Source organism: Phocoena phocoena, chromosome 11, assembly GCF_963924675.1.
Source record: "Phocoena phocoena chromosome 11, mPhoPho1.1, whole genome shotgun sequence".
Classification (NCBI taxonomy): Eukaryota; Metazoa; Chordata; class Mammalia; order Artiodactyla; family Phocoenidae; genus Phocoena; species Phocoena phocoena.
The window spans coordinates 96,243,024-96,259,019 of NC_089229.1; the positions used below are offsets into that span (position 1 = coordinate 96,243,024).

The window sequence follows — 15,996 nt, forward strand, 5'->3', positions numbered from 1 at the left end:
TTCGTTCCTTCCATCCACCAGTCCACCAGCAGGAGGAGGCTGGGCCAGGCTCGCTTTCCACGCAGCAGCATTTCGTTCCGCAAAACCATCCTTCCTCTCCCTTCGCCCTGTTCCCACATTCCCTTCGTCCTGCCCCAGGGCGGGACGGAAGAGCTGGACGAAGGCAGTCTGTGTACCCTCCTAACGGCCAGAGGCCCCTCGAAGGCCTCCACCCTCCTCTGGGCTCCCCTTGCCTAATGCAGGGGGTCACCGCTGGAGAAGAACCACCACTGTCCTCGATGTGTCCCAAGCCTGGAGCAAATCTGCCCTCTTGGCCCGCCCCATCACAGGAATCACTTCTGCGTTTCTGTGCCATCTGTCCCAGGTGTAGTTGGCTTTGTTCTTCTGGGGACGTTAGCCCTTCTACTCTCTTTCTCACCCTGCCCTGTACCCCCCTCTTCTGTGTCTTTGCCGCCCCCCTTCCCTCCCACCACCCATGTGCATGAGCAAATATGCAACTAAGCCTGGGGCTTGGCAGTCACGCGAGGCCGAGTCTCCTCGGCCCCTCTTGGGTTTGCCGTGGGACGATGTGGCGTCCCCACTGTGTGTCTGTCATCACCTCTCTGTCTTTTTTTCTAACCCCACTCTCCTACTTGTACAGAAATAACAGCTGTACTTCCACCAAAGGCATGTGGTGTATTTACCAATTTCCTGTATTCTGAACAAAAGCAAAACAAAAATACAACTTCCTACCACTAAACCGACTTGGCTGTTGTTTGGGTTGGGGTGACTGCAGCGGGGCGGAGGCGTCTTGTTTCTCTCTAGTTCCTTTCTGATGGTGCCCTGCGCCAGAAGGGTGGCTTACTGGTGCTGTCGGTCTTCTCGAGATTCCACAGCTGGGTGCTGGCAGAGGAAGTGGTCTCCGCTCTCAGCCTCCGTGCCCGAAGCAGCCCAGCTCTTCAGGTGGGGGTGACAGGAAGCCACGGCAGGAAGCTGAGCGGGCATCTCATGGACAGACACCCGCAGATCTTCTTAGACATCTGCCGCCGCCTCCCTCCAGGTCCTGGGCCAGGCCCTGAGGAGGCCCCCAGGGGACACGCTCTGCTCCCCACCGTCCCCATGCATAGCCATCTTCTGCCAAGTCCCACTGTGCTGACCAGGCCCGTTTGAAAATGACTGAAGGGAGAGCTCTGTCCCCTGCGGCTGAGGCAGGGGTGTGTGTAGGTGTCCTTAAATGCCCAGCAGCTGTCCACAGGTACAGGAGCTTAACGGCAGCTCAAGGTTACCCTGAGCGACTGAGGGGTGGCCCGAGGGCCGCCTCTGAGGGTCTTCGTTTCACACCTCAAGCACTTTGCCAGCCAATCGGCGGGGCGGGGCGGGGCGGGCCCCAGTGTGTGGAAAGACGGGAAAGTGGAAAAGCTTTGCTTCCGAGGACATGAGGGCTTTTACTGGGACAGAGTTCAACGATTGTGCGTGGCCCTCCAACCCCCATCCTGTTCCACTGTCCCTCATCCGCTCCTTTCTTAATTTTTTTCTGTTATATGTTCCTACCACCGCGCCTCAAACCTGGCTCATGTTTTAACCTCCACCCAGACCTCCTGCCTTCCTGCCACCCTCTCACCTCTTCACGCTTTCTCCCTTGGGTGTATCAGCCCAGGGCATGCAGTGAAGGCAGGCAGAGGCCTGCAGAAATCCAGCGCCACCGTCAGTGATCTGTGCCTTCTTCGTATCTTTCCCGGGGCCTCTTTGAGCTCTAGGACTCAGCTTAGAGTCCTTCTGGGAGAATGTGGCTCTCTCTTACAGCTAAGGCAGGAGAGTGGCTACCCGGAGTGCCTCGGGGTCCTGGCAGGCCTTGGTGAGGTAGCTAGGAGAAAACGGGAGGGAAGGAAGTTGGTGTCAGTTGGGGTAAGCCCAGGAGCTGGGGGCTGGGGGGGCCGGCTGGAGCTCTGGACGCTTGCGTTTCATCCCTGGTCTGGGTGTGGCGGCACTTAGAGCCGCTGGTCTCCAAGTGCGTTTGGTCAGGGCCAGAGCCAAGGATGCGCAGGCTCACTCTTACCTTGGCGTCTCTGCAGTCCCAGGAACAGCAGTGCCAGGAGGAAGAGGCTGCTGGCAAAAAGGACTCCAAAGGCCGTCCTCTGCTCTGTAGGGGACAGAGGTGTGGACGGGGATCAGTGGCGGGAACCGTACTGAGCCCTCACGTGCAGCGTCTGCCCCGGCAGGAAGGTCAGGGCGCGCGCGCGCCCGCGTTCAACCGTCCCTGGTTGAGGAGCTCCCATCAGGTGTTTTCCTGCTCTCACCCAGGGACCGGCACACCGTGGCGCTGGGGCCTGCTCGGTGGACGTCCGTGTGTCACTCCACACAGAATCCTCTGCCTCTTCCCACCTCAGGACAACCTTTTTTCAAACGGCTTTGCACGGGCGATTTAGTTTAGATTAGCTGGTGATAGTTAAACTGGAATTGTGTAAACAACTGGGAATGATGTAAGCTGAGGCAAAACCCCAGTTTCGGGGAAGCTTACAGTCTCATGAGCCACCAAGTAAGGCATTTCGAGGTGCTGACTCTCTATGGTATAGGAACTTTCGAAGACATTCTGTGGCCTCGGGATGAAGTTCCAGCTTGAAGGCCTGTTGTTATCTGCCCATCAGTAGCAGGAGGGGGGTTGAGGCTGTAGGGGAATCGCCTGCCTATTTTCCACATTTTCTGTTTTACCATTTCCTAGGCAGGTGACCTTGGGCAAATTACTGAACCTCTGCGAGTATCAGTTACTCATCTCTAAGATGGGAGGAGTGAGGACCTGTGGACGCCCACATTTGAGGGCTCAGTGCCCTGCTGGCTTGACGCAGACGCTCAGTGAACACCATCACCTCTCAAGCTTCACGGCCACAGCCCCCTTTCCCCACGCACCCTTGCCTCTAGCCGTGCAGGCCCCCCAGTTCTTTCTAGCCTGTTTTATAATGAGGCCTTCACACATGACGTCCCTTCGGTCCTGGTGTTCCCTGCCCCTGACCCAGCTCAGCCGGCTTGCAGGCCTCCCCCAGGTCATCTTCCCTGACTGCCTAGTCTGTCCCTCCCACTGGGCTAAGCTCCTCGAGGGCAGGATGAGGAATTGTTCAGCCTTGGTCTCCAGCTCTCAGCAGTGCCTGGTACCCCAGAACTCGGGGGGTAATAAAGTCTTGGAGGACAGGGTGGGACCTCTGGAGGCTGTCACCTTGGGAAAGAAGCAGCCAACACTGTGGGAAGCAGAACAAGGCCAGAGGGCAGGAGCCGTGAGCCCAGGTGTGGTGGTGGGGAAAGGAGGGCACTCCCATACCTGGTGGGGCAACCCAGGTGTTGGCCCCCAGGGGCTCCTCCAGGGAGACGTGGGTGACTTGGCAGGTGTAAGTGGCACCCACAGAGCCAGGCTCTGCCGTCAGGAAGGAGGAGATGCTGTAGGTGCCTGCCGTGCTCTGCCGGAGGCTGGAGAAGGAGGCGCCAGAGACTGGGGCCGGGGCTCCACCCAGCTCCTCCCGGATCCACGTCACAGTCACATCCAGAGGGTAGTAGCCAGTGACACTGCAGAGGAGGGTGGGCGGCAGAGCTTCGCTCGCCAAGCTCAGTAGTACTTTGGGGGCAGCTGGAAGAGAGGAGGAGAAGTAAAACCCCACGGGCATCACCGGGGCAGCAGAGGAGCCTAGGGCCTTCTCCTGCTGCCCATAAGAGCAGGTTGTGGAGGCGGAAGTTCCCTCCTCAGTGAGGCGCCAGGCGGCGGGGGGACAGTGGTGGTGAGGGGTCCACCTGGATGCATGACATAAGGGGGTACGATTCCCACAGGTAACTGAAAAACAACAGCAAAACCAACTAAAGGTTGGCTTGCTTCTTAGCATCACTACAAGCCAGTGATGTCAGAGGCTATCCTGTTGAAACAGGCCTCCCGGTCGGGCCGCTCCCTCGCCTCTCCTCGCTTTGCTACTGCTCCTCCTTTGGATGTGGTCCAAAAGGACGGGGGTGACTGGAGACAGCCGGCCAGTGCGGGGCAGCAGGATCCCGGGCTGGGAAACTTCTCAATGGAATTATCTGGAGCCCGACGGGAAACTCCATCTGATGCCATCTGCGCTTCTAGGATGCAGACGGCATTCAGGCTGTGGGAATGCAGTCTGCCTCTCAGGAAAGCGCCCTTGTGTTTGATCCCATTCTGGAAGACACTCTCAATAGGTACCTCCCTTTCCCTCTTCCCGGCATAACTGAGTCCTGGCCTCACCTTGGACGTTGAGCTGGATGATCTGTTGAGCTCGGTACAGGGAGGTTGTGATCTCGCAGATGTAGGTCCCCTCATCCTTCAGAGTGAGGCTGGGTAGGGTGAGGGAGGCGTCCCCAGCCATGAGCAGCTGCTGAGGCTCCAGGATGGCGCCCTCCCGCTTGGCCTGCCCCTGCCCCGTGGTCCAGCGGTACACCAGGTGGCCACTGCCCTTATGCTGCAGCCGCCACTCCACGCTGGTGATGCCCAAGCCTGGTGCCATGGAGAAGCCACAGTGCAGGGAGGCTGAGGACCCCAGCAGGGGATTCAGGGACGGGGTCTGTGTTGTCACCTGGAACTCCACTGTGGGAGAAAGAGGGTGATTGTGGGCCGCTCCCTCCTTGAGGCCACCTGATCTCCGAGCTGTGGCAGGCTCGGGGTGTGTTGAGAGGCAGCATGCATGCGTGGTACTCTTAACCATTTTGGAGTCACTTACCCCTTGCACAATCTGATGAAAGTTACAGACCAGGCAAATACATATGCAAAATTATGGCTTACTGGGACTTCCCTGGTGGTCCAGTGGTAAAGAATCCACCTTCCAATGCAGGGGACGCAGGTTCGATCCCTGGCCGGGGAACTAAGATCCCACATACTGTAGGGCAACTAAGCCCGCGTGCCACAACTACAGAGCTCGCGTGCCTCAATGAGAGAGTCTGAGTGCTGCAAACTACAGGGCCCACGCGCCCTGGAGCCCACGCGCCACAACGAGAGACAGAAAACCTGCATGCCGCAACTTGAGAGAAGCCCACGCACCACAACGAAGATCTCGCATGCCTCAACGAAGACCCCACATCCTGCAACTAAGACCCAATGCAGCCAAAAGAATAAAAGAAAAAATTTTATATAAATTTATAAAAAATTTTGGGTTACTGTTGACACTCAGATTAAGAACTACTGGAGTGGCTTCCCTGGTGGCTCAGTGGTTAAGAATCCGCCTGCCAATGCAGGGGACACGGGTTCGAGCCCTGGTCTGGGAAGATCCTTCATGACGCAGAGCAATTAAGCCCGAGCGCCACAACTATTGAGCCTGCACCCTAGAGCCCGTGCTCTGCAACAAAAGAAGCCACCGCAATGAGAAGCCCCCGCTTGCCGCAACTAAAAGAAAGCCCGCGCGTAGCAACGAAGACCCAACGCAGCCAAAAATAAATTAAAAAAAAAAAAGAGCTACTGGAGTTGCAGTCAGCTTTCAGAAGCCCGGCTCTTCCACTTAACTCCCTCTGTGGCCTGGGCAAGCCCCTCAGTGTTGCCGACCTCATCTGCTTAGAGCAAGGCTGCTGAGGAGACTAAAGGAGACAGAGCTTAAATAAGCACACAGTGGTGGTGTGTGAGCCAAACGTGCTGAACCCCAGTCCAATGAGGAAACAGTCGGACAGGTCCCAATGCTGGGACGTCTACAAGGCAGTGGCCCGGCCTCAAAATAGTTCATTAAGTACGACAATCAGGGGCGGGCCCAGCCACGGTGGGGGAGGGGAGGATGGTCCGCCCTGGCAGGCAGGCAGGAGTGTTTGATCACTGACATGGTTCATAACTGCCAGTGCAGGCTGATGGTGGAGGATACGTTCGTCCATTATCTGCACACCGCACCCCCCTTACTGCCTGCACCCCGGGTAGACCACTCCCCACCTTGGGTTGCTGCCGAGGCGATGGTTTTATGATTATGGAGAACATTCATGCCTTTGGTTGTAAACTAACACATGCTAACCATGGAAGCATTTGGGATGAAGTGTAGAGATGCCTGCAGTTTACTTTCAATTAGTTAAGCGGAGGGGAAATGGAGAGAAGATGAGGGAGGGGGAAAGGATGTGCAACATGTTAACAAGTGGTGAATCCAGGTGCACGGTATACAGGTGTTTATTATTCTTTCACCTTTTTTTGTAGGTTTGAAATATCCCAAAATAAATGGGGGCAATGCCTAGCTATGCTAGGACTACGGTTGACACTGGACAGACAAGAGGACCCCTTTTTTGATGTAGCAGGATAAATTCAGGTTGGACCACAGAATAATCTGAGTGTTCTGAAGCTTTCTAAGGATAGAAGGGTAGGCCCCTAATCTTCTCTGGATGTGGTTGTCTTTCTTGGAGGCAAAATATTGGATTCCATGAACTTTGGAGAAACCTATCATCATGTCCTCAATTTTCTGTGCCCTCTGAGATGTGCAGGGTTGGAGAGAGCAAGGACCGGGTTCTACTGATAGGAGATCATGAACAAATTCTGCGGGCCTGTGCTCTCCTCTCTCATCTTGACCAGGCTAGCTGTTCCCTGGGAAAAGCTGGCACTCTGCTCACAGAGACAGCTGTGGACAGCATATGCAAGTAGAGCGTCACATGTCTTATGTCCTCAAGTCACCTGGCCAGGTGAAAATTATCCCCATTTGGGGTCTTTAGGAAGAAAGGACTGAGGCCTAGGGGACACCCTGAGATGACCAATGTGCACGGAGGTGGACTTGTCCCCTTCCTTCTCCTACTATTCCCCCATTTCTGACCCCTTTAAAAAAATTAAAACTTTCTTTCTGCTACTTTTCATTTTCTCACCTTCAGTCCGCACAGTCCCCTGGGGGCTCAGGGGCAGTTTCAGCATGGGATGCAAGACCGCCCCATTCTCAGCATCCCCAAGGGCCTTCATCACCATGGAGATACTAGGTCCCTCTCCAGACACTCGCACGTTAGCGATGAACCAGGCTGCCGTCTCCACCGTGGCCTTTGGCCTGGCCTGGAGAAAATAGCGGGAGATCTCACAGGTCACCTCTTTGCCGCTGCAGTCAGCATGGAGCAAGGCCTCGGCCTGGGGAATCTGTATCAGGTTCACTGGGGGAGAAGAGCACAGCACAGAGATGGAGCTGGATAGAGAACACCTGGGCTGATGGGAAGCAGGTGTGGGTGGGTGTCCTTGGGAACTGGGCTCAGGAACTGGAAGGAGCCCAGAAGGACTGGGACACAGGGTGGAGGGCTCTTACCTGATGCCTCAAAGGTAATGAGTGGGTCGTCCTCGGCCAGTGTGCCCCCTTGGAAATCCGTGAGGCCTTCCAGGGAGCCGTCGTCCAGCACTGGCACCTGCTTCAGCACCAACAAGGCCTTCACCATGTTCTCACTGCTGGCGAAACCTCCACGGTGCCCACCTTCCCCCATCAGGAAGCAGTCCAAGATCACGTCCACTGCCCGCCACTGCCTTTCTACTGCAGGGAACAGGCTGGGATGAGCACCCTCTTGCCCAGAAAGTTACTTGTATACTTGTCGAGTCATCAAGGGGTAATCTTCCCCGTTCCTAGCTGCCTCTGCGAAGCTCTGATCCTGTTTTACCCAGAACCAGCTTTCCGCGAAGCACCTGCTTCTCCAGGTACATACTCCTTGGTTTGAATTATTTAAAGTCCTGATTTCCCTTGCTCAGGGGGATTTAAGAAGCTTATTTCCACCTATCAATGGAAAGCTATCTCTTCAAAGGAATTCTCAGCAAAAGCATATAAATGAACAAAACTGCATTGGGAGAGGAGACAGGCTTGGATGCTAGGGCGTTGGCAGCCGTCTCAACTTCCCAGTCAGCCCCCAGGGTCTGCTCGCTCCGTGCTTTTTACAGGTGGCCTTCCCCTCCCCAACCTCTGGGGAGCACCTACCCCCCTCCGTGATCTCCTAGATAGGGGCCCCCCTTCCTCTCCTGAAGGTGTCCGCTCCCAGGCCAGCTCCCTCTCCTGTATGACAGGGGGCCCACCACATCCACCGAGGCGGCCCCTCATTCCTTCGTTTGGCCCTTTCCCCAGAGTTCTCAGTCTCTCTCCCCGGCACAACTGGTTCCTTCCGTTACCAGCCGCCCACTTCCTCCTGTTGGGCTTAGAAGGCGATTGGAAGCCATTCCCGGCCCCTTTCCCCTTCTGCGACCTCGGGGAGGGTGGCTACCTGATGCTTCTTTAACCCGACACGCCCCACCAGCCAGCCCCCGACTCACCGGCGTCTGCTGCCCCGGAGAGAGCCAAGCAGACCAGCAAGCACCACCCCTTGGAGCCCATGGGGGCTGCTCTCAGGCCCTCCTCCCCCGCCGCCCCTCCTCGTGCCCCGCGCCGGCCAGGTCCGGGCTGGAGAAGGGGCTCCAAACACGCCTGCCTGGCCGACCGCCTGGCCCCGTCAGTCCTCTCCGCCTACTTGGCTTTCGCTTTCACTTTGAGAAAGTGTCACCGAGGCTGCCTTGGCCTCTGGCTGAAGCCATTGGTGCTGGAGCCAGAGTCTGCTCACTGTTCTTTCCTTCCACCTTCTCCTCCGCAAAAAAAATCCCCCGGTGATTTCAGGACCTGACTTCACCGCGTGCGCCCTTTTGCTCCCGACCAGCCCCAAGAAAGTCGAGATAAGGGACGGGAGGCAGGGTGGAGGAAGGGAGGGACTGACAACAGACTCAGCTCCCCGGTAGCCGTGACCTTTCCCCACTTTTTGTAGGCGCCTTACCTGCCCGCCCCCGCCCCGCCCCGCCCCGCCCCGCCCCGCCCCAACCCCCGCCCCGCCCCGCCCCGCCCCAACCCCCGCCCCGCCCCGCCCCAACCCGCGTGGGCCCCAGCGCGCCTGCGCGAGAGAAAGCTCCGCCCTCAGATCGCGGGTCTGCGAGGAGGGTGGGTGAGGCCTGCGTGGAGAGACTGAAATCTCAGAGCTGGAAAGCTACAGGCGCCTCTTTATTTCGCCGAGTTTCTAGGTCAGCGGTACACCATGTGGGCCTACCGTAGGCGGAAGTATGTCTTCCACCTGGAGCCCTAGCCCTCTTGCAGCACAGGGGCCCGAGCTGACACACTCGGGCTCCCGCTTCCCGCCCCCCACCTCGTTCCCCTGGGTCCTCGCCACTGCCAGTCTCGAAAAGGCACACAGGACAGTTTCCCAAGTCGGCACACACGAAAGGGTCCCGATGAGAGGGTAGTGCTGAAATTGGAGGTGCCGGCTCTCGATCCCCCTGGATGGCGGGTGGGTTGAGATGGAGGCTAGGACTTGACTGCAGTGACGGCCCCCCTCCGCCGAGCGCTGGCTCAGGGGTAGGAAGCGGGCTCTGGTTTTCGGTAATCCTCCTGAATGGGGATGGCACTGCCCTCTTCCTCCCTGGGGCAGCTGTAAGGACAAGGCTCTGCAGGCGCCACTGGACCTTCTCTCGTGTCTGAAGAGGGAGAATCAGAGGAGTGTTGATCAGCGGTGGAGGATGGGTGAAGGGAGAAGAGGTGAGCAAAGGCGGGCTGCCAGGAGGGCCCCAGCTTAGAGGAGGGGAAGAGAGGCCACAGGGTGCTAAAGATGGAGCTGGAGAGATTCAGTGAGGTTCCAGATAGGGAGGCAAAGCCGAGATGGTGGGGTGGGGTGCAGAAACCTGAATTTTGTCTCTTACTTAATCTATATTTTCTTTGTTGATGGAGGAACAGGGCTCCAACTATGGTGAAAGCAAGAAACATTCCAGAGAGGAGCACAAAGATGCGGATGCAATCCATGCTGCACAGGGACCTTTGGGCTGTGATGGGATGGGCAGGGGTCACAAGGGGGTTTGGGGGAGGGCCTAGCCCTTGACTCCCCTCAGCCCAGCCCTTTGTCACCCCTGCCTCTCCCCTTTCCCCACCTTCCTCCCCTGCCCCCACCATTGGACCACGTCCTTTCCTAATCCCTGGACTCTGCTTCTCCCTCTTCTTACCCCTGTTCCTAGGAGCTTTCTGGCTGGCTTCCCTCCTGGACCCTCCTGTGTGCATTCTCTCTCTTGGGGTGGGGAGTGGGGAGAAAACTCACGTGACCAGTGGGTAGAGAGAGTTGGGGCAGGCAGCCACCTGGAATCAGCCAGAGTCCGCGTATGCTGGCCTGTCCTGGCCTCTGGTATCTCTGGAAAAACAGAGACAAGATGGGCAGCCGCAGGGGGCCCCAGAGGGCACAAGGCTAGGCTGAAGGCCTAAGCGAGCCTGGGGGTACGAAGGCGGACGAGGCAACGTATGTGGGGCTGGGCATGGGAGAGGCGGTGCTGGTTGGGGTGTGACCCTTACCCCAGTGACCAGACAGAGGGTTGCCTAGAACTTACCTTCAGCATAAGGTGAGTGGGAGGGTTGTGGGTGTGGGCCTGGGGCCTGGGCTGGACCAACACACTCTGTACACTCCTTGTCCCTGCACTGCCAGCCCTCAGGGCAGGCACACTCCGAGTTGGCGGTGAGGGAGCAGTTTCGAATGAGAAGACCTGGCGACAGAGGAGAGGGAGGGAACACACAGGGTCCACTGGCTTAATCCCCTTCCTCACCTCCCAGGCCTGCCCCTCCCCCACTGTCATCCAGTGCCTTTGCCATTTGTGTTATTGTTATTCAAGAAAGACTCGGACCTTTCAGAAAATTCACGGTTCAGAAGTAGAAACAGCTTACGTGATTTTTCCTCTCACTAACTGATGCTTTTAGAACTTCTTATTGAAGTGTACTTATAGAGAGGTATACATGTCACAAGTGTAAAGCTTGAGAACTGGGACGAATTGGACTCACAGGTGTAACCAGCACCAGATTAAGAAACAAGATGACCAGTCGTGTTCCTTTTTAGTCACTAACACCGTCCCCACCAAGAATAGCTACTGACTTCCTAACACCACAAGTTGGTTTTGCCAGTTTTTGAACTACATGCATGAATCGTGCGCGTGTGCTCTTCGCGCCTGGTTGCTTTTACTCAGCTCTGTGTGAGATTAACCCAGTGTTGAGTGTGATTGCAAATCGTTCATTCTCACTGCCATCTAGTGTTCCCCTGTGTGAATACAACACCATTTATTCATCCGTTCTACTGTTGGTGTGCGTTTGGGTAGTTTCCAGTTTTTAGCAATTGGAAATGGTGCTGCTGTGGTCCCCAATAGGTTTTTAACTTTACTGATATCCTTTGCCTCTAAAATATAATTTGTATTCAAGTGTAGAGGTCAGGTGCTGGGTGGCTGCCAATCGGTGATACTGGGGGAGGTAGGTAGGAAGGGCGCCGCATGGGTTTGGGTTCATGGGTGTTTGGGGGTGAGAAGAGAAGTGTGACTCTGGGGGAGGTGGCACCCGGATGTGGGCCAGGCCTGAGCGCGAGCCTGGTGGGGCAGGGTGCACTCATGAGAACCCAGGGAGAGGAGCCCTGACAGGTGGGAGACGGGTGCAGAAAGGGACGTCTGAGGATACCAAAGACTACCATCAACCCTCCCAATTTCTTTCGTGTGTGCCTTTTGTCAGGAAAGGGTGTAAATTCTTTCTCCTCTTTATGCCCCTTTGGCATCTCCTTTCTGAATTCTGACTCATGGTGGCTACTAGAGCTTGGTTTCCTTGTGGCTCACCAGGAATTGTGAGCCAGCCTGGATAAGGATCTGCACAGGAAGAGCAGTGATGGAGGAGGGAACGGTGGTGGTGGAGATGGAAATAGGTAGGGAAGGTGAAGAAGATCAGGGAGGGTATCTGCCCAAAGGGATGGGAAGGGTTAAAGAAGGGGCTGGGATTGGTTAAAAAATGAGCGAAGTGCCATTGTTTTCAATGGAGTCTCCAGAAACCTGGGAGTTCTCTTCGCCATGTATAACCTGTGCACAGAATTCCATGCTGATTTCAGGCACTTGTCCATCTTACAGATGGGAATACTGAGGTCCAAGAGGACCAAGCCCATTCAGCCTCTTTCCAGTGCCCCGGAGTCCTGCAGCCAGGTGCTGCCTGAGTGCTTCAGGGATCTGTGGGCTGAATCTCACAGAGGAGGATCGTGGGTTGGGCTGGTCTGGAGCAGAGTGGAGGGAGCTCCGACTGGCTCAATATTAGGGAAAGGCCTTCTACTGGGGCCTGCAGAGTGAGTTGGGGAGGCTTTGACTAAAAAAAAAAATCCCCATCTTGCCCAGGTTGTTGCCAAGAAGAGAGAAGCATCCATGAACAATCATATCTGTAAGTTAAGTAGACTGAGGAATACCTCTTGTGTATTTCATATGTTGCCGTTTGACTGATTTGCAGCAACAAACCCTTGTATTTATTTTCAAGAATACAGTATTAAAAGGCCTAGTCAGACTCAAAGCATTTACAGGCGAGTCATGTGGTTCAGCTAAATCGTCCTCAAGAGTGTCCTGCTGGAGAATATTTGTTCAAAGGGCCCACTCTAGATCTCCTGATCTATGTACACTTGTACATACATAGTTTCTAAAATTCTAGCTAAAACAGAGAAATGATGAAAGTATTCAGAACACAGCTGCTGATATTTCATTTCTTAGTTTTAAAAAAGATGAAATTACAAAATACATAAAGACACAAGCGACATACACGTTCATTCTCCTGAACTGGCTTTTGGGCAAAAAGAGGGTGTTATCCACTGACTGGTATTGTTATGTCCTTAGAAAGGTGTATTCCAAGTTCCAGACCAATATGCACTCTGAGAATACGGCCCCGTTCATCAGTGGGGAGAGGCTTGTCTAAGATCTCGGCTCCTACAGCAACTTCCTACTTTGTATTGTCTTGATCCTGGCCATAGACCCCTTCTCAGCAGACCCTCAAATTCTGCTTGCCCCTTCCCTGAACCACTTCACAGCTCTCCCTACCACATCAACACACACCGCCCAGGGCGCCCCGTTTCCCACCACGGACTCCACTTGCCATAGCCTTGAAGCAACTGAAGCTCCTACTTGCCCCCTCTTTGCTTCTCCATACCCACTTTGCTCCCCCAAATGCTTGCCCATCTCACCAGAGTTACAGTGCCGGCAGCTCTCACAGTGGGGCCGGGTATGGTGGTCTGGTGAGAAGGAGACCCCCGGTGTACACGGATCGCATTGAGTAGCCTTTTCATGCTGGTCACATTCCTTCACCAGGAACGTTCCTGTGAGCAGAGGTCCAGGGTCAAAGCCCAAGGAAGGCCGCTCCCTCACCCTCTTCAAGGTGCTGCCTCTTGGCCTCTGCAGGATTCCGCTCCTTGCTTGAGCTCAGACTCCCTCTCTGCGTCCCTCCACCCCAAGCCTGGTCCTCTCTCTCCATACTCAGCTAGACCCTGGCAAGGCCTCCTCTTACCTGGCTCGCACATCTGGCAGCACCGTTCTCCCTGAGCCAGGTAATGCTTTTCCGGACACCTCTTGGAGGCTGGGGTCGCTGAGAGCACTGCCAGGGGCCCCAGAACCCACAGCCAGCAGGGAGGTGGCCGGGCCATGGCTACTGCCCGGGGAGCTCTTCCTGCCCTGGCTGCCGACTTCGGGCCTTGGGGGAGCTGGCACCTCCCCAGCCAGGCGCTGGTGCCTCTTCTTTGCACCTCCCGGGCCTGTTTTCTTGGAGTTGTCCCCGAGTCGGGTGGCAGGCTGACCTTTGACGCAGTTGAAGTTCTACTGTAGCTGTTTTTTGCTCAGGCAGCTACCGCCACCCCTCCCCCTTTCCCATGCGCTGGGTGCTGGGAGAGCATTAAAGGGCAAACTGTCAGAAGACCTGCTCTCTTCAAAGACGCCCCCAACACGCCAGCCGCTCCGTGGCCTGTCTCTCTTCCGCTCGTGAAGAATTTAACTCTGCCTGCAGCTTTTATAAAACGTTGGATGCACATGGACACGCACGCTCCTATTTAAGCACCTGAACACGAAGATGCCCACGTTGCCCCCTGTTCACAGCTGCGTGTCCCCACGCCTCTTCCCACACCACTTCTTACACAAAGATCAGCGGTTTAGGGAAGGAAGGGAAACCAGAACTGCGTGCGGGTCCGCACACTCTTATCTGAAACTCTTGGGGATCGGATACATTCAGAATTTTTCAGATTTGGGGAAGAAACCAGCATCACACGACACCCTCACACGACACGGGGCTGGAGCAGCGCTCACCACCAAGCACAGCGTTTCTGCAGCAAAACTGTTGACTCTGTCAGTGGGGTGGGTAACAACTATAGCCAGCCTCGCATCAACTGACGTCTGGTTTACATGGCCAAAAGAGTTTGCTATGGGATTGATTGTTCAGAATTGCAAACAAGGGACTTAAACCCTTGTCTCTTCTCTGTCAGGCTGTGTGCTAGGAGCTCACGCATGATCATTTAACCTTCCTGCCAGCCTGTGGTACGGGTGCCACCCATTCCCAGCTGGCCTCCCTCACACTACTATCATTTTTTTTTTTTTTTTTTTTGCGGTACACGGGCCTCTCACTGTTGTGGCCTCTCCCGTTGTGGAGCACAGGCTCCGGACGCGCAGGCTCAGCGGCCATGGCTCACGGGCCCAGCCGCTCCGCGGCATGTGGGATCTTCCCGGACCGGGTCACGAACCCACGTCCCCTGCATCTGCAGGCGGACTCTCAACCACTGCGCCACCAGGGAAGCCCACCTTACTGTCATCTTTATCCTCCCCTTCCCACCTCTGGCTGTGTTCGCCGTTGGTCCTGGAGCACCTGGGCGTCTTCTCTCCCAGCCTTGGGTACTGGGGATTAAATGTTGATCCTATGGGTCATTGTTTCCCTATTTCTGTGGTTCTCCTGGGAAGACTGATTTGGGGATATTGGGAATAGCTGGACTTTCCCCTCTTTGAGTCCCAGGAACACCTGGGTCATACAGCCCACCCCACCACCACCACCACCACCACCACCCTCTTTCCCCAGAGACTAGCTTGTTTCTCCAGGCCATTTTTTCATTCAGGGGCTTTGCCATTGTTTCCACACTGCTCATAAAATCTCACACCCCTGGGGCTCTTCTGTTAGATCTGTCTGTGTCTCATTCTTCGGTTTCCTTTCTCTTCATTTTTTCCATCCTCCTGTCTTTCCCCAACTTCCCCTACTCTTCAGGACGGTCCTCTCAAGTGGGAAGCCACACAGGGGTGTGATTTGAAGAGTTACTTGTGCGAAACCATCCTTTTGGCTATATCTGGCCGAGTGCCTGAATTCCCTCCTCAGAGAGCGTTACCCTTGGGAACTGAGGATTTTGCTGTCACCAACAGTCCTGCCCGCATTCCCAGATTGTGGTCTATATCTTCACTGTTAGTCTTTTTTTTCAGCCACACGGCTTGTGGGATCTTAGTTCCCCGACGAGGGACTGAACCCAGGCCCTTGGCAGTGAGAGCTCAGAGTCCCAACCACTGGACCGCCAGGGAATTCGCTTCACTGTTAGTCTTAAACTTCAAGGTGGGCATGGAGAGACATGTGGGGATGCAGGAGACCCTGGAAGGATGATAAGGTGTTGGGGCCCTTTAGGGAGAAACTTGCCAAAGGGAGAATTGAGGATGCGGATAGCGAACAGCCTCTACTAGACCCTGGGCTCCCCCACGGGGGGTCTCCGTTCTCTGGGTCAAGGCCCATTCCCTCCTCTACTCATCACTTCTCTGGGCGGCTGGGGGGAGAGTAGGAGCAGGGTCTGCCTGGCTCTCCTGGAGAACCGCTGGCCAGGAGGAGGAAAGCCAGTTTTCTGGCCCTCTTTTCTGGATGAATGGAACGACTTCATCTGCCTTCTGTGCTTTTTGCACCAACTTCTGGTGGACCTTGGCCTGTCCTGGGCTGGCCCCCTGGACTGGACAGCCTTTTCTCTTCTTTACAGACCCTGCAGGTGCAGCCTGCTAACCTCTCCCCACCAAGTCCTCCACCATCACTTTCTCTTTGGGGTTCAGCTTCTCCCACTCCCGGCTGGGCCGAGATACGTGGCCTCTTCCCAGCAGCTCCCTCCCTTTCTTGCATTTATGGAGACAGGCCCACAGAAGCCCTTCACCTCTGACAAGTTTCATTAGTTTTGAGAAGGTAATCTGGAGCAGGGGAGGTAGCCTGGATGTCAGCTGGGGTCCCCTTGCTCCTTATCCCTAGACAAGACACCCCGCGTCTTCCGGTCAGGGCAGGTCCCGGGCAGAGT

The 15,996-nt window shown here is 55.7% G+C and overlaps 2 protein-coding genes across 5 annotated transcripts; both read right to left on the reverse strand.

Annotated features, from left to right (window-relative positions):
- Positions 1-1,799: 1,799 nt before the first annotated feature.
- TAPBPL (TAP binding protein like) lies at positions 1,800-8,249 on the reverse strand. Its single transcript, XM_065887900.1, has 7 exons — positions 8,189-8,249; positions 7,206-7,424; positions 6,784-7,056; positions 4,217-4,555; positions 3,282-3,592; positions 2,036-2,117; positions 1,800-1,843 (listed from the first exon to the last, which is right to left on the reverse strand). Exons 1-7 carry the CDS (start codon positions 8,247-8,249, stop codon positions 1,800-1,802), a joined length of 1,329 nt encoding a protein of 442 aa, XP_065743972.1.
- Positions 8,250-9,245: 996 nt separating this feature from the next.
- Positions 9,246-13,350, reverse strand: CD27 (CD27 molecule). 4 transcript variants are annotated; one of them, XM_065887949.1, is made up of 7 exons: positions 13,215-13,350; positions 12,861-13,026; positions 12,278-12,324; positions 10,265-10,429; positions 9,982-10,071; positions 9,593-9,712; positions 9,246-9,370 (listed from the first exon to the last, which is right to left on the reverse strand). In XM_065887949.1, the coding sequence occupies exons 1-7, from the start codon at positions 13,348-13,350 to the stop codon at positions 9,246-9,248; spliced, it is 849 nt and encodes a 282-aa protein (XP_065744021.1). The 4 variants fall into 4 exon arrangements, with proteins under 4 accessions (XP_065744021.1, XP_065744023.1, XP_065744022.1 ...); XM_065887951.1 differs by lacking the exon at positions 12,278-12,324 and having other exon boundaries at positions 10,265-10,417; positions 12,922-13,026; XM_065887950.1 differs by lacking the exon at positions 12,278-12,324 and having other exon boundaries at positions 10,265-10,417; positions 12,895-13,026.
- Positions 13,351-15,996: the final 2,646 nt, after the last annotated feature.